The sequence below is a fragment of the Lissotriton vulgaris genome, chromosome 2_1 (genome assembly GCF_964263255.1).
Source record: "Lissotriton vulgaris chromosome 2_1, aLisVul1.2, whole genome shotgun sequence".
Taxonomy (NCBI): domain Eukaryota; kingdom Metazoa; phylum Chordata; class Amphibia; order Caudata; family Salamandridae; genus Lissotriton; species Lissotriton vulgaris.
The window spans coordinates 1868230413-1868253049 of record NC_141687.1 but is presented as its reverse complement, the minus strand read 5'-3'; the positions used below and the strand labels follow the sequence as shown (position 1 = coordinate 1868253049).

Here is a 22637-nt window from a genome sequence, read left to right as displayed (position 1 = left end):
CTACCTTTTAGTTACACTGCACCCTTCCCATAGGGCTACCTAGGCTAACTTAGGGGTGACTTGGGTGTAATAAAGGGGGTTTACGAATAGGCAAGTGGTTTTAAATGCCAAGCCAGAGTGGCAGTAAATTGCACACACCAAGGCTCTGCAGTAGCAGGCCTGAAAGACTACTTCTGTGGGTGCACAATCAGTGCTGCAGCCTACTAGTAGCATTTAACTTACAGGCACTGAGTATATGGTATACCAATTTACAAGAGACTTACAGGTAAGTAAAATATGTCATTCAGGTAGATACCAATTACACGTGTTTAGGGAAAATTACATGCACTTTACCACTGATTAGCAATGGTGCTCAGAATCCTAAGCCCAACAAAAAGAATTCAATAAAAAGAGGAGGAAGGCGAAGAGTTGGAGGTATCCTGCAAAAAAGGACCATTTTCAGAACACATCAACTACTTATCAGTCAACCCTAATCTTCTCACGTCACTTTAGACTTACTTATTGAACCAATTATTTCTGATTATGCAGCCATCTTTATTACCATTTTTAATACACCCACCATGCCGAAGAATGCATCCTGACCTACTAACACAGATGTCTTGAAAAAGAATCAGACATTCAAGATTTAGAGAGGGAGATGCTCTTGTTTTTTATAAAGAAAGTGCTAACTCTGTCCCCCTTCCAGTGACCTTGTGGGATACAGCAAAACAAACCATCAGAGGGCAAATTATGAGTTGTATGGCTAGGAGTAAAAGAGAAATGAAGGAGTCACTGAAACATTTCTCTGTGTCTATTAAATTGAAAGAAATGATTTACAGGCACTCTAAAAATTCCTACTATTAAAGAAAATCAAACAACTAAAATGTGTCATGTATTGTACCATTCACAGGTACACCTACCCCCAGCACATGCAATGATTCTGCATGCACTGCACACTACTACATCTTTCAGGCACTGTACCACTCTCAGGCACATTCTTTTTCAGCACATACATACATCATGCACATACTACTCAGTACTGCATCATCCCCGTATTGCACCAGCCCCAGGTACACGTCATCCAGCTAAGATACACTACTCATGAGCTGCACAGCACTTCACACCATTCTGATGTAGCCGTGGGTGAGTTAAGCACACAGCACTGGAACTTTTAAAAGTGAGTAAGAATGTAGGCCTCCCACCAGTGACACAGATTAATAAATAAAAGACCTGTTCACTCCTACTGATCACTACACTGTATGCTGCCACCACGTTGCTAGCGCTGCTTAACTCCTGGTGAATGCAGTAGCCTTCTGCCACTAAAAGGGTAGCGCTCCCAGTGCCCCTCCCAGTCCAACAAGACAACAATCCATGAGACAGGCCTATGTCATTGTGCATGCACATGATCAGCGTTTGTCAATGACAACAAAAATCAGTCTTCGGATCCAGACATCAGTAGAGTTGGGCACTCAGGCAGGGATGCACATCCATTACCAAGCATAGCACTTTTTCGTTCCAACACAAATGTTTTTATCAGCACGTGAGCATATCTAAAAGTGAAAAGTGAAAAACCTTCTCTATCTAAATAGATCAGGGAAACCACTGGCTGCAACCTTAAAATTGACGACAAATAATAACCTAATCACTAGTATCAAGGACGAACAAGTTACATACCTTCTATAACGTATCTCATAGATATACTATCTACCCGATGATTCCTTTGCTTAGAAAATTCCCAGGCATCAGACTAGATCAGGAATTTTTCTAACTGTACCTCTGTGCTTCGGTAGGTGGAGTCGTCTGGCGTCACACACAGGCGGCGGCTGCACCGTAAGGGACGTGCGGGGTGCCTATATAGGTACCACCTAGGCGCGCTGACATCTGTTCCTTTTAGTGACTTTCCACGTTAGAACACAGAGCCTTGATGAAGCCTGCCAACTGATGTGAATTTCAAAGGTCCTTAAAAGAGTGACTCTCACACTGTAATCAGTTCACAAAGTGAGAAGGATGGCAGGGGCGGTAAGAAATCTGCAGCTAATCAGAGCCTCTACCAGGCATTAATGTAACTAAGTGACTTTTTCTTCTGTTATGTTATATTGATTTGTATAGAGCACTAATCACCAGAGAGGGTATCCAGGCAATTGGGCACCTGTGAATGTGTGTGGTCCCCAAAATGTTTATATGCAGAGCCAGATCTTCAGCTTCTTGTGGAATTCAAAAAGTGAGGAGGAGGCTCTGATGTGTTGATGGAGGGCGTTCCGTGTCTTGGGTGTAATGTAGGTTGCTTTTGTGGATGCGGTTAATGGGTCCAAGTGAGGCAGAGCGTAGGTGTCTACTGGGTTGGTGAAAAGTATATGCGGTTGTTTAGGCATTCTGGTTTTGTGTTGAATAGGGCTTTGTATGAGTTGGTAAGAAGCTTGAATTGGTTGCACTTGTGAATGGGGGCCATTCCAATGAGCAAGATGGAGCCAGCGTGAGTGCTCGCGGTGCTCGGCTGCTCACACCAGACGTGTGAATGATCGGCTAGCTGCCCTGCGCCAGGTGAGGTGATGCTGACTCGGATGATCGCTCCAACGCAGAGGCTGCTGGCGGGAGGCTCCGATTCGCAGCGACGCGCTGCTTTTGACACGGTGGCTTATCTTATTACAATTTGCCCGGCGGACCTCCGAGCACTGCCCGCTTGGTGCCTGATCGTCGCTCAGACCTGGATTGCATTGCTCGCAACGTCTTTGGTCCCGGACTTTCACCTCTGGATTTCAGCTACATCCTTCACCCGCCGATTTGGCGGGACACAGACACAGCGGCGGCTACACCTGGGCAGCAACCTCAGTATGAGCACCCGGGGAGCCAGGAAGGGTGGCAAAACGAAGGCAGCACCCATTCCCGAGCCCAGAGAATCCAGGGACACTGCATCCACGGAGGGAGCTTCAAAAGACAGGCAAGAGGTTAGTGGCCATAAAAAACAGTTGGGCAAAGCAGGGGGTGGCCCCACTGATCAGGCTGATCACACCAATACCTGCATTTGGTCACAGCAAGAGGCCGGCACAATATTTAACCAAGAGATTGACCAAGAGACTGACCTGGTAGAATCTGATCCCGGGGGAGGGCCCTACACCGACGCAAACACCACAGATACCTCAGCCAGGCCACTGGACCCAGTTATGAACCCAGGCATCTCCCTCCGCGCCCAGGTCCTCTGAATGGGGCAACCGAGCAACAAATCTTTTCAACCCTGCCTTCTGCAGCACAGAACCAGGGCGATGGCCATGATATTGATAAACTTGGCGCCCCTCTTATTACTCCAGAGGCTAAGATGACAGATATAGGCAACTTCATCCAGAGTGGTGTGCAAGCTCCTTGGATTCCAGAAACAGGGCCTGAGCACTTCTACTCAGTCTCCAATGGCACACCTACCTCATCGGATGAGGGGGTGGGGGGTGGTCAGATACAAGCGAGGGCGATAGTGAGATCTCAACTAAAGGTACTGGTACGGTTCAGCGGCCAAAGAAGCCCAGAAGCAAGGGCAAGAGGCGCAGCCAATTGAAATGGGACTATTCTGAGTCTCAACTGTCTTATCCTCTGGACGAGGATGACCCTAGCACAGCACAGCGGGGAACAACCAGACACTGCTGAGCCCTCCTTAGCCTCTACTAGCTTTCATCAAAGAGTTTCAATAAGAGGTTAGGGCAGACAATCGCGCAGCCAAATGTGCCGCCAAAAAACTTCAAGGAGGTTTAAGGCGGCTGAACAAAACCTGCACGGACATAAGCGTCCGTGTTGCTAAGGTAGAGGCACGAACAGAGCACCTGGAAACCGAATCCACGGCAGCCAAACAACAGAGCGAGTCCAACACTGCCTGCCTGGTAGACCTAATGTCCAAGATGGAGGAGCCGGCGAACCGCCAGCGCAGGAATAATCTCCGCCTGCTTGGTATCCCGGAGGGGAAGGAAGGGGACAACCCTAGGCGCTTCATCGTAAAACTCCTGCAGGAATCCTTCCCTGACCAACCAGGCTGGGATTGAGATCGTGAGGTGCAGAGAGCGCACCACTTTCCCTTCAACCAGAGACGGCAGCATGACGGGGGCAATGCCACCAGGGGACAGCCAAGGGTATTCCTGGTTTACTTTGGCAATTTTCTCCTAAGGCAGCTAATTTAGGACCAGGCTCGACCGAACTCTAAAAAAGGGGCTGATGGTATAACATTCTTCGCAAAACCTGACTTTTGCCACCAGACAGTAGAGCGGAGATGGCGTCTAAGACAACTGATTTCCCCATTTCAACAGCTAAGGGCTGAGGTTTACCTAATGACCCCCGCCAGACTCAAAGTAATCTTCAACGGGGGCACCAAAGTCTTTTTGTCCGAAGTTAAAGCTGGCGAATACTTGAATGAGCTGTAATCCAAAAAGAGCCTCAGATGAAAAGTTCACCACCTAGGGCACTCTGGCCCGTGCTCTCTTCTTTTTTTCTCTATTTTTCGTTCTTACAGTCTTCTTCAACCCTTTAAACCTTCTAGGACGTGGCGTTGGCCACTCTAGGGCATCTCTTTGTGAAGTCTATGATTGACTAAGGGAGCAGCCCTTTGTTTCTTTTCTTTCTCATCAAAAAGCGGATACTAGCCGAATGAATGATTGATTTGGTTTTTCTAAGCGTGGTCGACAGTCGGGACTCATGACTGACTACCATCACTCAGGTCATTCCTGATTGCTCCGAAGAATTGGGGTGAGGGAGAGGGGGGGGTTGGATGGGCACTGAAAATGGCATAGAAGAACCAAGGGCACTCACTGGCACGTACACACTTACGCACTCATTTATCATATTGGGAGAGGTTAAAAAATCACTAAGTGAAACACATTCTAAGGCTCAAGAAATGCGTTTACCTTTTTTCCTTCCAACACTCAAATGGCTAAGATAGACTCGCTCAGGTTTGTCTCCGCCAATATTTGCGGGCTGAATGATGCCTCAAAAAGGCAAAATGTAGCGCATGGTTTACGCTCTCTAGGGGGTATCATCATCTGCCTCCAGGAGACCCACATAGAGGGCTCGCAGAAACACTTAGGGGGTTAAACATTGTGGGGGCCACCACACAGGGCTCCAAAATAAAAGGGGTAGTAATCTTGGCAGACAGAAGACTTTCTCTGAAAAATTCCTGTGTTAAATGAGACTCACTGGGCAGATGGGTAATAGCCGAATGCCAACTTCCTCCTAATCTTCCTTTCACCTTCTGCTCACTGTACGGCAGCAATACAGATGACCCAGGGATCATTAACCTGATCTCAAGGGAATTAGCCCACTGGCCCACCCCAATCATCCTATGTGGCGATTTCAATATACATCTGCCCAGTGAGTGGAAAACAGACAACAATTGGAGGTATAAAGGCAGAAAGCCCCTAGTAGTTCAAGCACCAGCCAACCTAGCTCAGACCCATGGGCTAAGCAACGTTTGGGCTAGCTTAAACCCTACGCAACCTGGCTACACCTAATTCTCTGCCCCGCACCACACATTTGTTAGATTAGACTAATTTTTTATTTCATCTTCGCTACTTAGAAACTGTATCATACACATTGCACTTCGTTTTATGTCAGATCACAAGCCTCTTATTCTAAACATCAAGGGATTAGGGAACTGGAAGGAGGCACCAAGGTAGAGTTTTGAGAAAGCCCTCTTGCAGGACGCAGGCTATCGGGTGCACATGCAAGGCTGGATTCAGGAGTTCCTGGAAATAAACACTGGATCTGCCTCAATGAGGACTGTCTGGGACACGCTAAAGGCGGGTGTTCGGGGCAAAACTTTGTGGTTTTCAGCTAGGAAGAATAGGAAAGGGAAGTCGCTAATTAGTGATCTTCAGGAAAAATTAAGGAGAGCAGAAATGAAACTGGTCCTAATGGTTAACTCGGGACAGGATATTGAGAATGTCCAAAAAGATGTTATTTTTGCGAAGGCAGAAATAGGATCGCTATTTGCGGAAAAAATAATAAATGGGCAACATTGCATGAAAAGAACTAGGAGTGTAGTGATTGCATTGGGCATCACCTTGCCGTCAAAACCAGGCAACAGTTCACAAGCACTGAAATACATGCAATCAAACTGGCAACAGGGACTGAGACCAACGACCCTAGTGCAATACAGAAGGGATTCCAAGAAATCTACACTAATTGAAAACCTGGCTCTTCTGCTAGATCTATTCTTGGCTCATCTCCTTTTTCAGGACTGTCTGCATGCGCCATGAGACTCCTTCGGACGTGATATGTGTGCAGTACAAGTATCCAGACTAGACTAGACTAGCTATACACGGAAGAGAACAGCAGTGCAGCTGATCTAATTGAAAGTGAGATAGCTAGCTACTTAAGTGAGGTCGACCTTAGACAACTTACCTCTGACAATAGCCAGCTGCTAGATCTCACCCCGACTTGGGATGATATTATGCAAGCCCTATCTAGCTTACCAGATGGAAAAGCCGCAGGAATGGATGGCATTCCTGTGGAATTCTATAAAATCTTCGCTCCTCAAATCAAATGAATTTTTTCTGACGTGGTGTAAAGATGAGTCCAAAGCAGTTTGTAGAATGAAATAAGCTTTACTCATATAGGCATATATAAGAAGACCTCCAGCTCCTTCACCAACCTCTTCTTACTGAGATGCACTTTACAAGACAACATTCTGAGCTCCTAGCAACATGCTCAGTGTTCTATTAAGCATAGAAAGCATAGATCCTAACACATCTCCCCCATTACAAATGCAAACAAAATACAAGGCAACCTATACAAAAATGATATAACATGTTCAATAAAGATTACATTTCGTAAAATAACAGACATTAGGGAGTAGTACATTTAGCAACATTACCACTACTCCAAGCAGAACCATCGCTCAAGATAAGAATGTTTCTTTTGACACACTTCACTTGTTTGGGTTGCGAAAACGTACTCTCCCCTTTAATCACTATACCACCCTTCCTAGTCACAACCCAATCACCTACTTTGATATCATTCTCACGTACCCTCGTTCTCAAATTGTATGATTGAGCAGAATCACTTTGCCGTTTATCAACACTACATTTCACATCCTTACGATCAACCCAAACACACTCTTTGTTCCTCAACCAACCCGGAACTTCCTTTGTACCAGGTTCTCGCCCTTTAAGGGAAACAAAAGGCGAGACACCAGTAACTGAATGTGTCGTGACTCTATAAGACCACACCATCTTCTTGAGTTCATCTGACCATGCTAGACCATTAGTAAGAGAGAGTTGAATGTTTTCCATCAACAATCTGTTAATCTTTTCTACAAGGCCATTAGCTTGCGGCCTGAATAACGCAACTCTCATGACAGATTTCCATACCATCCCAAAATTTTTTCATTTTTCTAGAAACCAACTGCACCCCGTTGTCTGATACTAGAGTTTTTGAAACACCGCCGAGGCGGACGCCAACCCAAAGGGCATCCTACAATATCTAAATGCACCCAGCGGAGTCACAAAAGTAGTGAGATGTCGAGATTGTTCATGTAAATCTATCTGGTGATAAGCTGCAGACATGTCAATCACACTAAAAATCACACCACCACCCATAGCACTTACTATTTCAGAATATTTGGTAGCGGTTGTCTATCTACCCAAATATTTTTATTCAAGTCTCGAAGGTCCACACAGAGCCGAATCTTAGCCCCACCATCCTTAGGTGCGACCACAATGGGGGCGAGCCATTCAGAGGCTTCAATAGGTTCTATAATTCTCAAATGTAACAGTTTATCCAATTCATCTTTAAGAGGGGCTCTCATTAAATGTGGAACATTTCTAACTCTATGAACCACTGGAACTGCATTCTTCTTGAGAATAATTTTGTGCGAAAACCCTTTAATTTCCCCAAATTATCAGAAAAGACATTGGGAAATCTTCCCATGATGTCAATCTCAAAACTGTCAACGCTAAGGACAGAAAGTGAAGAAACTGGGACAGGAGCATTAGGATTTAACAAAATACCTAAATCCTTCTGATGGCGCCAACCAAGTAAATTGGATCCTTGTTTTGTAAGGTAAACTCGTCCAAATACTTTCCTATTTGAAAAACTTATTATCATCCATTTAAGTCCAAGGATATCTATGGTCTTCCCACTATAACCTACTGCTTTAATATCTGGCGCCCCCCAAGAAGCAACGTCACCATCATTTCCCCAAACTTCAATGTACATATCTTTAGATAACAATGTATAAAGGCTTCCTGAATCAACTAACATTTTAACATCTCAGGTCTTAGGATACTTCTGATCTCTGCTATCAAAATTAATTAAACAATGTGGCTTTTCTAATTTATCTGTACTCTCAGAAGGTATATCTACAAGAGATATTTGATCTTGGATACTTTCATTATTAGGCATAGGCAATCCTTCAACACATAACATCAATTCTTGAACATTCTCGCAACAATCATCAACTTCATTGACATTTTGTGTTTTAGCATTACAAACTTTCGCTAAATGCCCTCTTCGGCCACACGTTCTACAAATAGCACTTCTGGCCATACATCGTGTACTTGAAGCAATATGCCCAGGAGCTCCACACCTGTAACATTTGATTTGACAAAAGTTTCCTGGTTGTCCAACATTATTTGGACGATAAGTTGGAAATCTACTAGTAGCCTTAGAATCAAATTTTGCAGCAGGCTTGACAATTTTAGTTTCCTCAATATTAGCTGAAACTTAAGAAACTTTTTCACTATGCTCAGACACCTTTACAGTATCTTTAGGCGCTATCAAATTGGTACACTTATCCATTTCCTTAATCCATAAGTCAGTATTTTCAAGCCCTTTAGCAATTTGTATTGCTTCCTCCAAAGTACAGTATTTTATGAGTCATTTTTCCCTCACTTTCTTGTTATTAGTGCACCTAACAATTTGGTCTCTAATTAGAGAATCACCCAAATCTTTAAACTTACAATTCAAAGATAATCCCCTCAAAGCTGCAACATAACTAGAAATGTCTTCATCGCTTCTTTGCACACGACAAAAGAATTTGTGCCTTTCCAGAACAGTATTAATTTTAGCCACAAATCTTTTCTCTAACATCTGCATGCTCATTTCGTAAACATTAATGGGTTGACCATTACCAATACCCAAGGATATTTCTGGTAAGTCTTCATAAAGTCTCCTACCTTCTACACCTAAATTATGAAGTAATATTGCTTGTCTGCGAATCGGTCCAAACTTGTCTGCACCAGTGGCAAGAATGTAAGTTAAAAACAGCTTTTTCCATTCTTTCCATGGAACAGTAGGTTCACCAGGGGTAGGAAGAAAAGAAGGAGGAGCAGCAAGTGACTGATCGCCCATGACTAATGTATATTGTGAACTCCACACAATATTTACTATAGTAATTAAATACAAAACATCTTATACTTTTATACTACTAAGTGAGCTAAATATTCTGGAAAATATACTGGTTCTAAGTTCTTGTTGTGGTTCTTGTTGCGATTACTTCATGCCATCACGATATGCTTTCCCGATGTTGCCTTTCCGATGTGTTGAGGTATTGTCAGTGCATACACCAACTCAAAATGGCCGCCACGTTTTCTTGACGTTGCGCGACGCTAAAACCAATCCAAAATGGCTGCCGCGTTCTGCTGACGCCGGGTGATACTGAGACAAATCTAAGATGGCCGCCGTGTTTCCTTGAAGCTGCGTGATACTACGCATCGTGATGACAAAGGCACAGAATCACTCGGCAATGCATGAGAAACAAGAATGAAGGACGCGAGAAGCTTGCACTTGGCAACAACAGCGCGAAGGGTTCTCAACAACAATGTCCAACAGCGCGCTCAGGTAGGCAGTTTATGTATGTTCAAAAGATACAGATCGCGATGCAACAAAAGTTTGACGATTTTTGTTCAAATCGAAAGAAATCCACAACAATTGATAAATCCACGAATTCACGGGCAGATCAAAGAAAATTCACAGTCATTAGGCATGAATCCAAGCAAATTCGCAGTCATGGGCAGATCGAAGTAAATTTACAATTTCAGGCAACCATCAGCAGACTCAGATAATGACGCTTAAGTATACAGCACAAAGTACTTGTGGGTCCTAGTAGCAATAATGTGAAGATCTATATATATTTTATAAACAGGAGTAGAAGATCCAAATTCAGAACAGTCAATTGAAGGAGTAAATGTATACTACCAGCTCCAGGTAGTATCGTCCAGGGGTGGAGGTCAAAGGCAATCTGTCCCCTGCCAGAGTAGTTTCCCTCGTCGCCAGTGTAAAGATGAGTCCAAAGCAGTTTGTAGAATGAAATAAGCTTTACTCATATAGGCATATATAAGAAGACCTCCAGCTCCTTCACCAACCTCTTCTTACTGAGCTGCACTTTACAAGACAACATTCTGAGCTCATAGCAACACGCTCAGTGTTCTATTAAGCATAGAATGCATAGATCCTAACACGTGGTCATTTCTATCTTCAATGAGGTTCTCCCTCCTGCCTCCTGGTCTAACTCTAGAATATCCATATTCCCCAAAAAGAACAAGTCGCTGTTAGAAATGGGTTCATATAGACCCATCACACTCATCAACTGCGACTTCAAAGTCTTCTAAAAAATAATGGCAACTAAAATATCCTCTGTGGTCGAGTCTCTAGTCTCAGAATGGCAGCACGGCTTTATTCCGAAAAAAAGGCACTACGGAACACGTCAGGCGGGCTATTACCTTGTTTGATACAGCGCAGGAGACCCGATGTCATTAATACTACTAGATGCTGAGAAAGCATTTGACCGGGTCTCCAGGCGGTTCTTGTGGGCTGTCATGGGCAGGATGGGCTTTGGGCCAAGACTCACACAGGCAGTACAGGCTTTATATCAAAAGCTGACGGCCTGTGTCTCTATCAATGTGCGACTTACTGATCAATTTAACATATCTTGGACTAGGCAGGGCTGTCCCTGCTCCCCCTTGTTATTTGCCCTATACATAGACCCATTCATCAAGCAAATTGAAAGGAACCCCGCTATTATAGCAACAAGAATCCAGGGCAACAACACCAAAATGATGGCTTATGCGGATGACCTGGCCATAACTTCCCTGATCCAGAGAATGCTATGCTGGCATTAGAAATGGAGGCACAGAAATTTGGGAAAATCTCGGGTTACACATTGAACGATAAGAAAACCCAAATAATTATACATAGGGAAATCACCTGGACCGACGCCCGGGTAGTGCCAAAAGCTAAATACCTGGGGGTTGTCATTTCTGCTAACATCGATGAAATTGTAACAGAGAACTTATCCCCTCTCGCGGCAGAAACCAAGAAGGCCCTTAAACAAATTGACAACCTCCACCTGACACTTGTTGGCAGATGCAATGTAATCAAAATGACATACTTCCCTAAACTTTTTACTTCTTTCGTACCATACCCCTGGAATTCAGCAAAACGAATCTGCAGAAATTCCAGCAAATATTTACGCGGTTTATCTGGGCCTACTCACAACCAAGGCCGGCTTTAAGGCAACTGTCTCTTCCCAGAGAGCGGGAGGGTGGACCTTCCCTAACATTATGTTATACTACTGGGCCTCAGTTATGCAGTACAGCACTGAACTGGTGAGTGCCTTGGTGGGGAGATCCCTGACCCCGGCGAGCCAAAGGGGGTACGGCTCGGAGTAACGCCCAGTTCATCCGACTCTTCCGAGTGGGTGCTCGACCCATGGGTCCTCTTAAAACTTGATACATTCCGGCTAACAAATTGCTGTCCTCTTTGGGCCGTGACCATGATTCTTTGCACCTTGACAATGGTCCATTCTGCCAGTTCATAAGGAGTCCGAAACTTTCAGCCGAGGTGCCAGTCTTTAACCATCACACGGTCTCCCACTTTCAGCTGTGGATCTTTTGCTACTCTGGTTGCACTGGCCTTCTGGTTGGTCATGGTCCTCTTCGCTTAGGTAGCCACGCTGTAAATCTCTGTGGGTTTCCATGCCGGATCTGTTGGAATGCTGTCCCGCTGGGCTCTTTTGAAGAGTAAATGGGATAGGGCACACCTGGTGATGCTATGGGGCATCTGCCAGTATGCATCTAGGAATTGGTTGAGTGCCACCTCAACATCCTCCCCCTGATCTACAGCGATGCGCAAGGCTCGGTTGAGGGTTCGCATGAATCGTTATACCTCCCCATTGGCCTGTGGCCACAGAGGGGTGATCTTCCTGTGACGACTCGCTCTGCTCTCCTGATAGCCTTGGAATTCATGGCCTTGGAACGGGGGGTCCGTTATCTGAGCGAATTTCCTCCTGCAGGCGCAGGAGGGCGAAAGTCTTATCCAGGACCTTCCTGACGTGCATGAACGCTGTCGAAGCCACCACCTCTACGACTGGAAACTTTGAGAAGGAATCGACGAGCACCAGCGTGTTGTAACCATCAGGGAAGCTTCCGAAGTCAATACTGATCTTGGACCATGGGAGTTCGATTGGCTCTCCGGTGAGGACTGGCGCCGTTGCTGGGTCGCCGCCCGAGATGGTGCACGAGTGACACTGCTGCACCATGCCTTCTACTCTGGTATCCATAGCTGGGAACCAGACCTTGTTTCGCAGCAGAGCTTTGGTTTTAGCCATCCCCTAGTTCCCCACATGCACCAGCTGGATGATTCGGTCTTGCAGTGCCGTCGGAATTAGAATGACATGCCCCCTCAGGACAACATCCTGTTCTCCTTCGCTCAGCTTATGGCGGATCTGCCAGAGCTGTTGTCGTGCATGACTATCTTCCACTCTGAGCGACTGGGCCCCGTCCAGGAAGTGGGTCCACCCGTAGTTCAGCAGGGTGCTTTTCACTCTGGCCAGTGTCTCTTTCATTTTCGGCTGACGCTCGGCCGTTCTCCTCCAATGTCATGGCTTTGGGGCATGACTGGTATGAGACCATCTTCACAAAAGCCTCAGAGTATGCTACAACCGGAGGTAGACTTCGAACGGCCAGAGACTCTGGTGCTGTGAGAGGTAGTCTGCCGGTATGTGTGCTCCAGGGCAGAACACATCCTTGCAGTTGTACGCCTGCAGCTGTACAGCCCACCTTTTGACCCTGCGAAGAGTGGGAGTAGCGGCTTGTGGTCTGTCACCACCTGAAACTCCTGGCCATACAGATAGGGGAGAAAGTTTTTATAGGCCCATTTTATTGTCAGAACTTCCCTCTTGATTTGGGCATACTTGGTCTCTGATAGCACCCGGCTGGCGCAGGCGACTGGCATCCAGGTTTCTTGGTCATATTACTGAAGGAGGACATCCTCCTAGACCATCTGGGCTGGTGTCTACGACCAACTTTGGCGTCGACCCGGGTGGAAGTAGGCCATCACCGTCTTATCGATGAGCGCTGTTTTGATGGTGTTGAAGGCTATGGTACATTCCCACTTGCAGGTAAGGGTTCAGAGTGGTTCCGACAGGGAGGCCAGGTTCGGTATGAACCTATCACAGTAGGAGGCCATGCCGAGAAAACTGAATACCTCTGTAGGGTGGCACGGTGTTGAGTGTTGTGTTCCTCTAAGGTGTTCGAGAACACCAGGATGTCGTCGCTTAAATTAATAACACCCTGCAGGCGAGACAGTGCTTCCTTGATGGCATTCTGGAAGACTTAAGCTGCAGATGACACCCCCGAAGCTCAGTCTCTTATACCTCTGAAGGTCGACGTGGTTAAAGAATGTAGTGATGTACCTGCTCTCTGGCTCGAGCTCCAGCTGGAGGTACCCCGCATTCAGGTCCAGCTTAGAGAACCATTTGGCTCAGTTCAGTTCTGCCTCAATGTCGTCCATGGTGGAGGTAAGATGACACTCCTTTATGACTGCCACATTTGGGAGCCTCATATCTACACAAAGCCTTACGGCGCCAGGTTGTTTCAGCTTTGGCACCACAACCATCGGGGAACCCAATGAAGTGGGGCCTGAAACCTTTGAGGACGTGGAGATCTCCGAGCTTCTTCAACTCCTCCTCCACCTGCGGGCGGAGGTTGAACGGCACCCTCCGATGTCTCAGGGCGGTAGGCCTCAAAGTGGGTCGATGTGGAACCTGAATTGCTTCCCTTTCAACTTCCCTAGTCCCATAAACAGTGCAGGGAATTCTTTTTGGGTGGCGTTGGCGTGGGAGTCATGGACCTGAGGAGCGAAAAAGACTAGACCGATGTCTTCTGCAGGGTGGCAACTGAGAAGGATGCCCTTTCTCCCTTCAGTGCTGTGGAACTGGGCCCTCGTAACATGTTTGTCGCTGGTGACTCCTGCCTCAATGACCCCTCTGAGAGGCAGTGGGTGCGTGCCGCCGTAGGTGTAGATCCGGGCCTTGGTGGGTGAGAATGGGGGCCGTGGTGACAACCGTTCATATTGCTCTGAATCCATGACATTGATGGATGAGCCTGTATTGATGAGCGCCTGGACAGCAGACCCTTCCACCAGGATAGAGCACATCGGCGGGGGTTTCCTGTGTTTGTCTGACCTGCTGACAAAAGAAACGACAAACACATTGTCGTCTTCTTTGAGTGGGAGGCAGCACTCCGTGTTGAGTCATCATCTTGTGATTGTGCGACATCGAGTGACAGCTGGCGCAAGCGTTGCGTCAATCTCCGAGGCCTGGAGTAGGTCTGTCGATACCGGCTGCTTCTGCACACCTTGGCGAAGTGATTTAGCTTCCCGCAGCGGGAGCACATCTTCCCTTCGCTCCGTACACAGCCGTTGGTGGGGGTTCCATGCCACAGTTGCTGCACGCCCCGCTTGTCGATGGCCGTGGGGCTGGGCGAGATGTGCTTGGGCGTCATATTGCTTCGACCCTTTCTTCTTTGATGGGCGCATATTTCGCTGCATGTGGCGCTGTGGCGCTCCATTTTGAATGCTCGGGCATCAGAGTTATTGGGACCTGGTCAGGATGAGAATCTCGTCCAGAGAGATCCCAGGTTGCCGAAGGATCAGTTTCCGCAGAGGCGCTGAGTGGCACCCTTGGATGACTTGGCCGCGTATCTCCTCTCTCTGGTCCACAAAGGCGCACGTGCCTGCTAGCCTGCACAGCCACGCATAAAACATATCTACAGAATCCGTGTTGGACTAAGACGCTTGTCTGAACTTGAAATGCTCGAAGTCCGGGTTCAGTTGAGGGTCAAAATGCCTGTTGAGCGCGGCGACCGCAGCTTCATAGTTATCATTTCCTGTGTTGGGCAATGTTTTAAAAAGATCATAGATCTCTGCGCCGCCATAGTATATGAGTAGCAACCTTTTTACAGTGCCATCAGTATCCCTGGTACCCCTGAAGTAGTAGTTCAAATGTCCGATCCGCGCTTTCCATCGTGGGGCCGCTGTGGCAGGGTCAGCGATCTCACTGAAGGGCAGCAGTGGAGAGACGACCGTGTGGCTGAGACCCGGGGGTGGGGCATTATTATCTCTGCGTGGTTTGGCCACATCGGCTCGCTGGCTGGCTGCCCCTGCTGTGGGCGGTGTGCTCATGTGTCCGGCACGTGTGCGTGCCGGCGCTGTTAAGCAGCCTCCTCTCTGTAAGGCCTCGCGCTCCCGTGTGGGTTAGCGGGTGGGCACGTGGCTGGCCTGTTTGGCGGTGCGGACGTCTGCATAGGTAGATAGGCCCTTGGTCTGGGGCAGCCGACGATGGGGTTGCGAGGGCTGATGCACCGCCCCTCGGAAACCAGAGCGTCACGGGCTCACACCGCAGGTGTTGCTGAGCACCGGAGTTTGACCAGCCTCGGCACCAATGTAGCGCGGCAGGCCCAGGGTGTCAAGGCCTGCACAGCGCTTAAGTGAAGAAACAACCACACCTGTGTCGGAGAGTGTATACTACATGGCGGCACAATTACAGTGCACACGATTTACAAGCTGGAAATATTTCTGCCTGTGCTTTCCCCCACTCTGCAAGAGTCCATAAAACAGCTCATACGGCATGACTAACAAAGCGGGTCAGTCAAATAGCCAGATCAAATCAACGCATCCATAAACCCAAACACAGGCATAATTACTGTGCATTCCAGTCTGCCTGCTGTCTCTAATTAGAAGCATGGTGCATTTATTTACTGTTCTGCACTTTACCAAGAACGACTTTCATTATATCAGTTAGCGTGGGCTTCTTGCGGTGCAAACACACAGGCAGATTTACTGTGCTTTCCAGTCGGCCTGCTGTTTCTAATCAGAAGCAACTACAGAACAAGCTCTCACAGGTAGCAATCTAGGAGGGCAGGAATGAAGAAAGGTCGACCAGTTCAAATAGCAGTGTAAAAAAGTGCTTAGCGACTAAATGAAGGAGACAGGATAACGCTGCAAGTACACGATCGAGTCCGGATGGGCGGGGCCTAAAGGAGACAGGGTGGTCCCGAAAAAGCCTCACTTTCAATCGGAGCCCAGCGTTTACCATAAAGGATGATGCCGACCAATAGAAAGGATGGGCAGAGCTTCCACTCCACTTACGAAATCTCCTCATTCACAAGAGATCTCGCAGAGCGAGCAGTGCATGCGATATATATAATATACGTGTGATCAATGGCTTTAGCGCCCGAAACGCGTCACTGTTGTATACTTGGCAATAAAGAAAACATCTTTGCCGACGAAAGTTGTCTGTTCTCCTTCTTCGCCGGTTCCGCTGAGCTGGAGGTGGTTTGGAGAGTTCATGGTGATATATATCCATCCCTCCGCTGTTTACAGCAGAGAGATTCAGCACGCTTGTGCAAATGTTGGAATGGTTCCCTCAGGAGCACACACGCACTGGCACTCATAATGGAACCATTCCGTCATAAGAACCGAACCGGTTATATCTTAGACAAATCAACAAGTGGAAAGACTTCTCCAAATGTTATCCTCTGTACTAGATTACATTATGATATCCAGATTATCTTTGTAGGAGTCAATTTTAAACATTTATATCACAAGTGTCTCATTATATTCAAAGTGGTTTTTGTTCTGTTATAAATATTCAAGGTATCGATAGTGGTGGGTTGTGATGTTCCATTATCATCATGTGTATACTTGTTGATCTCGGAGTGTTTGTTGGATTTTGTACTTCTTCATGCATACTTTGTGGTTTTTTTTATACTTACTGTAATGTTCAATAAACATTTATGGAAATAAAGTCTACAAAAAAATGGAGAAAGTACACATAATGGAAAGAGGAGAAAGAGCAGTGAAAGAATGTTACTTGTAGCAAACAAGGGTCCCCTGTAGTGACGATAGTAGTCACCCTTAGGCCAGGGAAAAAAGCACTGTGAAGGTATCAACCCGGGCGGTAATGAACAGGACTTGCCCGCGTAATAGTGATGGAACACAATAACCCACTTCCGTAGCAAAGACAGTTTTTTTATTAATCAAAATTCATAAAAAACCACAATAGCAATAATTTTTTTTTAAAGCATGTAAAAACATGAGATACAATTGAGCAGTTAAATGAAATACAATGAGAAAAATAATACACAAAAATCACAATTTCATAAAAACATAGTATTCATTCCCGAGTCAAACATAAATAAATATGTTGTCGACCCGCGTTTCGGCGACCAGCGCCTTCTTCAAGACAAACAAACTCTCAGGTTCCTAAATGTAAAAACATAATTACTAATCCAGAAGTACATTCATTTATCTCAAAGTTTTTATGAAATTGTGATTGTTGTGTATTATTTTTCTCATTGTATTTCATTTAACTGCTCAATTGTATTGCATGTTTTTACATGCTTTTTAAAAAAAATGATTGCTATTGTGGTTTTTTATGAATTTTGTTTAATTAAAAAACTGGTCTTTGCTACGGAAGTGTGTTGTTGTGTCCTATCACTATTATGTGGGCAAGTCCTGTTCATTACCGCCCGGGTTGATACCTTCACAGTGAAAGAATGTTAAACAGTGGACAAATAATTTGGAAGGTTTCGGTGATGAATTAGGAAAGTAGGAAGAGTGAAATGTAATAATGTTACCTTTCAGGTGTAATAAATGTAATGCATTAATAAGTTCCCCTTGAAAAAGGGAAGCTTTCTTCAAAATGCACAGGGGGAATAATCGGAAACATGGGAAAAGCATAATAAAAATATGATGTTCAACTCACTATTAATATAACATATAAATAAATTTCTGTATAATACTGGATTGGAAATCAATTTGAGAAGGACTAATTAAAGAGATAAAATCTTTTTGGGACCAGAGTGGATGACGGATAGGACTGTAAAAGTTCCCAGCTTCAACCGAAGGTACTGTTGCTTGCAGTACAAGAAAAAACTATGAAAAACACTTCTAATTATCTGTTTTACAATCAGAATCCCAGTTTAAAAAGATGCCTAAATCTACCTTTTCTAAGCAGTGATCTAGCCTTCCAACATGACCAGAAAGCATTCAGTAGCAATTTATTTGGCTCTGTTGAACTACACAAACCTTCTCCCTAATGGAGTTCCGTGTGGACATCAAGACTAAGGGAATACGAGTCTGGCTTATGTCATAGGTCACCTTCTGCACGCAGACAAGACATACCTCTTCTTTCAGCTGGAAAAGCACTAGGCACGAAAGGCATTTGGCAGCCAAATGTGACAGAAGCTTGTCGGAAGATCCCAACAGGAAAATCTAGGGTGAGCACAAGACACATTGTTATTGAATATGATTTTGCTTTTATTTACAAATGGTAAAAATAAACAGAAATGTAGACTTGAATTTCTTACTAATTGGCAGTCCGTTTTCTCCTGTCTCAACAGCGTCTGCAGAATCTCCAAATACTGATGTCTGCTGCTTACTCCGGTGTCCTGAGATTGGACTTTGGTGCATAACTTCTGAATCAAGGTGAGCTGAAGCAATGTTATCTCCCTTCGACAGCATGCCTGGGGTCTCAAATTAATAAAGCCAACGGGTTCTGTTTGGGTTGATGTATCACCAAGTTCATGATTTTCATCTCCACCAATATTATTATGGGCATTCAAAGGATCAAATGACAAGGGGGCTGAATGACCTTTAAGTGCACAGGCATGTAGGTTGAGGAGACACACACATACATGAATATCCTTGTTGATTAGGGCTCCTAGCCGAATACAATCATGCATCTGGTGTAAATCTTCAAAGAGTTCCCCCATTTTCTGTGAATGTCTGTGGAGTTTTTTTGCTGCACTTTTGTTCTCGTGCCAAATGTCATTCTATAGTTCTGTAAAATGAATAACATGTTAAGGTAACAATTTTTATTACTTTGCGCATAATAAAAGAAACAAAAACAATCGAATGAAGACCCAAAATATTAAAGAAGAAAATATCTGACTTCTATTGAGAAAATAAAGCTCACCATTTATAAACTATTTGAGCTATTGTGCAACATCTGCTGCACTCATTTACAAGGTCTGAAGTGATAAAGAGCTGCAGTTGGATTCAGAGTAATTACAAACTATTTGAAGCAGTGACCTCTGGGGCACGGTCTCGCCGACAAATATACGGAGGACAAGCCTCAACTTCAACTGTGGATGAGCGTGATCTGTGAAGGGCAGACTGCTTGAGGCCTAGCCCACAGACAGGGCAGATCCCTATGGCCTTGCCTCGCTCAAATGCCTTAATATGGCTCATTTGCAGTGGGCAAGTGCTCAAGGGCCTGTTTTCAAACTCTATGCACCTCACTCTGCCAAACAAGTTTACTAGCGGCAACATCCTTTTACTAGTCCCCTTTCACTTCCCACCTCGGATTTAAATTGGGATTATCTGTCATTAACCACCTCCTGCTGCTAGCCTGCTTGTCTGCCACTTCCCACCTCCTATTACAATGACCCCCGTATGTCGCTGTACAACTCTTACAAAGCTCACATATCCGGTCACCTCCCACCTAAACTGTTGTCATCCGCCACCTATACCAAAATGGGCCTCTCCTGTCACTGCCCACATACATCCTATCATACAGCCACATGTATTACTTCCTGTTTTACCTTCACTATTGATCTCTATGTCTGCTGGGCATATAAGAATATTAGGCTATGTATGGTACTTCTGGAAAGCTGCTACTGCTGGAGAAGTGTCCAACTAAACTTGACCATGTCTTCCCTAATCTTAATTGTTTTAAAGGTGCCACCACATCCCCAGCTGCCATCTGCACTCAATGGAACCGTTCTATACACCGCAAGTCAGACAGGAGGTTATCAAACATAAGCCTTACCTCCCTTCTCATGATGAAAGATCTCAAACATCAAACCCCTCTATTCTGCTTTCGATCAATGACAAACATCAACTTTACAGAGTCAAACAGCACAGGAGATTATCAGAAAGCTGTCTTTAAAATTGACAGACTATTTGGTGGTACTCTGTGGCTGTAATTCTTAGTAAACCCCTGGATTAATTCTTGAAAACGAGAAAAAAATACACCCAATCACATCCCAAGAAACCTTACAAAATAGCACGAGACATTACGCTGCCCCAGACACATGGGAACTTGTACTGCTGGTTACATGAGTAGTGAAGCCTAAAAGAAGTGGAGGCCATTCTGTTTTACTCAAGTGGTTGTACAGAGACAACATGTTAAGTTAGCACCTACTGAAGAGAGCTAATATGGCAGGGTATGCTGGTAAGATAATCACATGGTTAATGTAGTTGTTGAATAGATAGCATCGTAGGTCTGAATAATTAAATTCCACAGCAGGCGATGTATACTGCAGAGAATTCTGGGTAACAAACTACTTTGTTATGTGAGATCGGTCAGTATGTTACTGCCTCTGCTGCAGAGATCATTATCAGGCCTACGGGTGACAAACATTTAACAAGTTAACAGCAAGGAGTCATTTTAATCCTTACATGGTTATATCAGTATTTTATTATTAAAAGGTTGGCCAGTCTAATTTGTTCGGGTAGAAATAATTACTTAAATGGCAAACATTCATTTTGTAGCATGTATTAAATGTATTAATCTGCAATTACACACTTAGGCATATGTACTTCCGATGAAGCACAGTCTTTATCAATTTACAGCCAAAGGTCACTTTTACATCTCACTTTATTCCTTGGAAACTAGTGCAGTGCCATCTGAGAAAACTTTTGTTGTTAAATATGGGGTCAAGGTTCCAGCTCCGCTGCTTGTTTGACTTTCTTCTGGAAAGATAACATGCTGCGGTAACAATTGATGGATGGAATGCTGAATACGGTAAATCAAACATTCACCCCCAGTCAAGAGATCTAGGTTAAATCCATCATACTTTTGCTCACTACACCCCCCCAGTTTGGACCCGCCATATGCAAATCAATCTTGAACCTGCTCATCATGAGAACAGTCAAGTCCGAACTGCCAAGCCAGGTCCTTCCTGGACTAGAAATAAGCATCCTGGGACCAGTTTCGGTCATGCTAGCTTCAATCCAGTGACATAGTGAGCAAGGGACCCACGTCTGGGCAATCCCCATCTCACTTAGGCCAAAAAATGCTGTGGCAACAAATGATGGATTGAATGTTGTATACACAAGACATTCCCCCCCAGTAAAGAGATCTGGATTAAATCCACCGTTCTTTTGCTCATTACGCCACCACAGTTTGGACCCGTCGTCCATCATTTGTATGTATTTTTCTTTCTCGCCCTAAGTGCGCTGGGTATGCCCAGACATGGGTCCCGGGCTCATTGTACCACTGGATTTAAGGTAGCCTGGCTGATGAGGGGTGATACCACGAAATTGGTCCCAGGATGCTATGGATTTAGCTCAGATCTCATGGAGGGGAGAATATTTGATTTGTTCCGCATTCCGACCATCATTTGTGTGCTTTTTGCTTTTTCGCCGAACGATAACATGGACAGAAGCAGTGAGTGTACACCAAGATTTTTTAACAGAATTAGCATTGAGACTAGGATTGCCCATTGCCTGCTGCGTAGGCATTCAAATTCATTTTAAGGAGGTTGACACCTATGTGCCTACGTAGAGCAGTTACCAAGGTTGTGGCTAGGCTGATTCCCGATACACGGAAAGCCAAAGAATCAACAGGTCACGAAGTGAAAGCAGAAGAACTTTCAAGCTGCTGACATGGATTATCATCCAAGCATGTATGGTGTCAAAATTCACATATTGGCTCACAACACTCAGAGATCTGTTTGTTACCTACATCTCACTAATGCCTTAAGTGTGCATGTTCTGTGAGCAATGAAAGCTTGCACTAGTCTACTTGTATCTATTCTATGAGGAATGCCATGGTCGAACTTTACTGCCTCCTGTAAAAGACAAAAGCTTGCTTTGCTCCTCCATGTTGCACCTGCGGAGGGAAAGCTTGCATAGCTGCTTCATCGTTGGGGAAAGAGTGCTCTGCTGCTGTCCTACTTGTACGTATCCTCTAAAGGAGGCAAGCTTGTTTTGTTTCTGCCTAATGTGTACCTGTTCTATGAACAAGAAGATGTTCCTACGACTGTTGACCCATATTATTGACAAACAGCATATGCTGAATGTGTTTGCGTGACATGCCCTATAAATCTTGTATTGCCTCACAATAAGTGATGCAAGATACCTCTAGCCCTGAAATGTGCTGTTGCCTCCCACGTCCACTGTATTTTATTTAAAGTGGGTGAGGAAGCTGGTTTAGGAAGGACCAGGCAGCTAACTGCTGCTGGTGCCTTCCCCTTATAAAAAGCACGTGTGAACTAGTTTCAAGTTTATTTATTTTTATTTGCTTTGGTACTCAACTGAGGACCACAAATATTTTAAGCATAAAATTCAGTTTTTACACCATTTAAGATTTCTCATGTTAATACAAAGTTAAAAATGTT

At 45.2% G+C, this 22637-nt stretch overlaps 1 protein-coding gene across 1 annotated transcript in view; it reads right to left on the bottom strand.

Moving 5' to 3' along the window:
• The window catches only part of LINS1 (lines homolog 1), a 141724-nt gene that overhangs the window by 89702 nt on the left and 29385 nt on the right, over positions 1-22637 (bottom strand). The window contains exons 2-3 of the mRNA XM_086958062.1: positions 18600-19072; positions 18415-18504 (exon numbers count right to left, since the gene is read on the bottom strand). Coding sequence (XP_086814188.1) covers positions 18415-18504; positions 18600-19004 — 495 coding nt within the window. The 5' untranslated portion in view covers positions 19005-19072. The remainder of the gene's footprint in view (positions 1-18414; positions 18505-18599; positions 19073-22637) is intronic.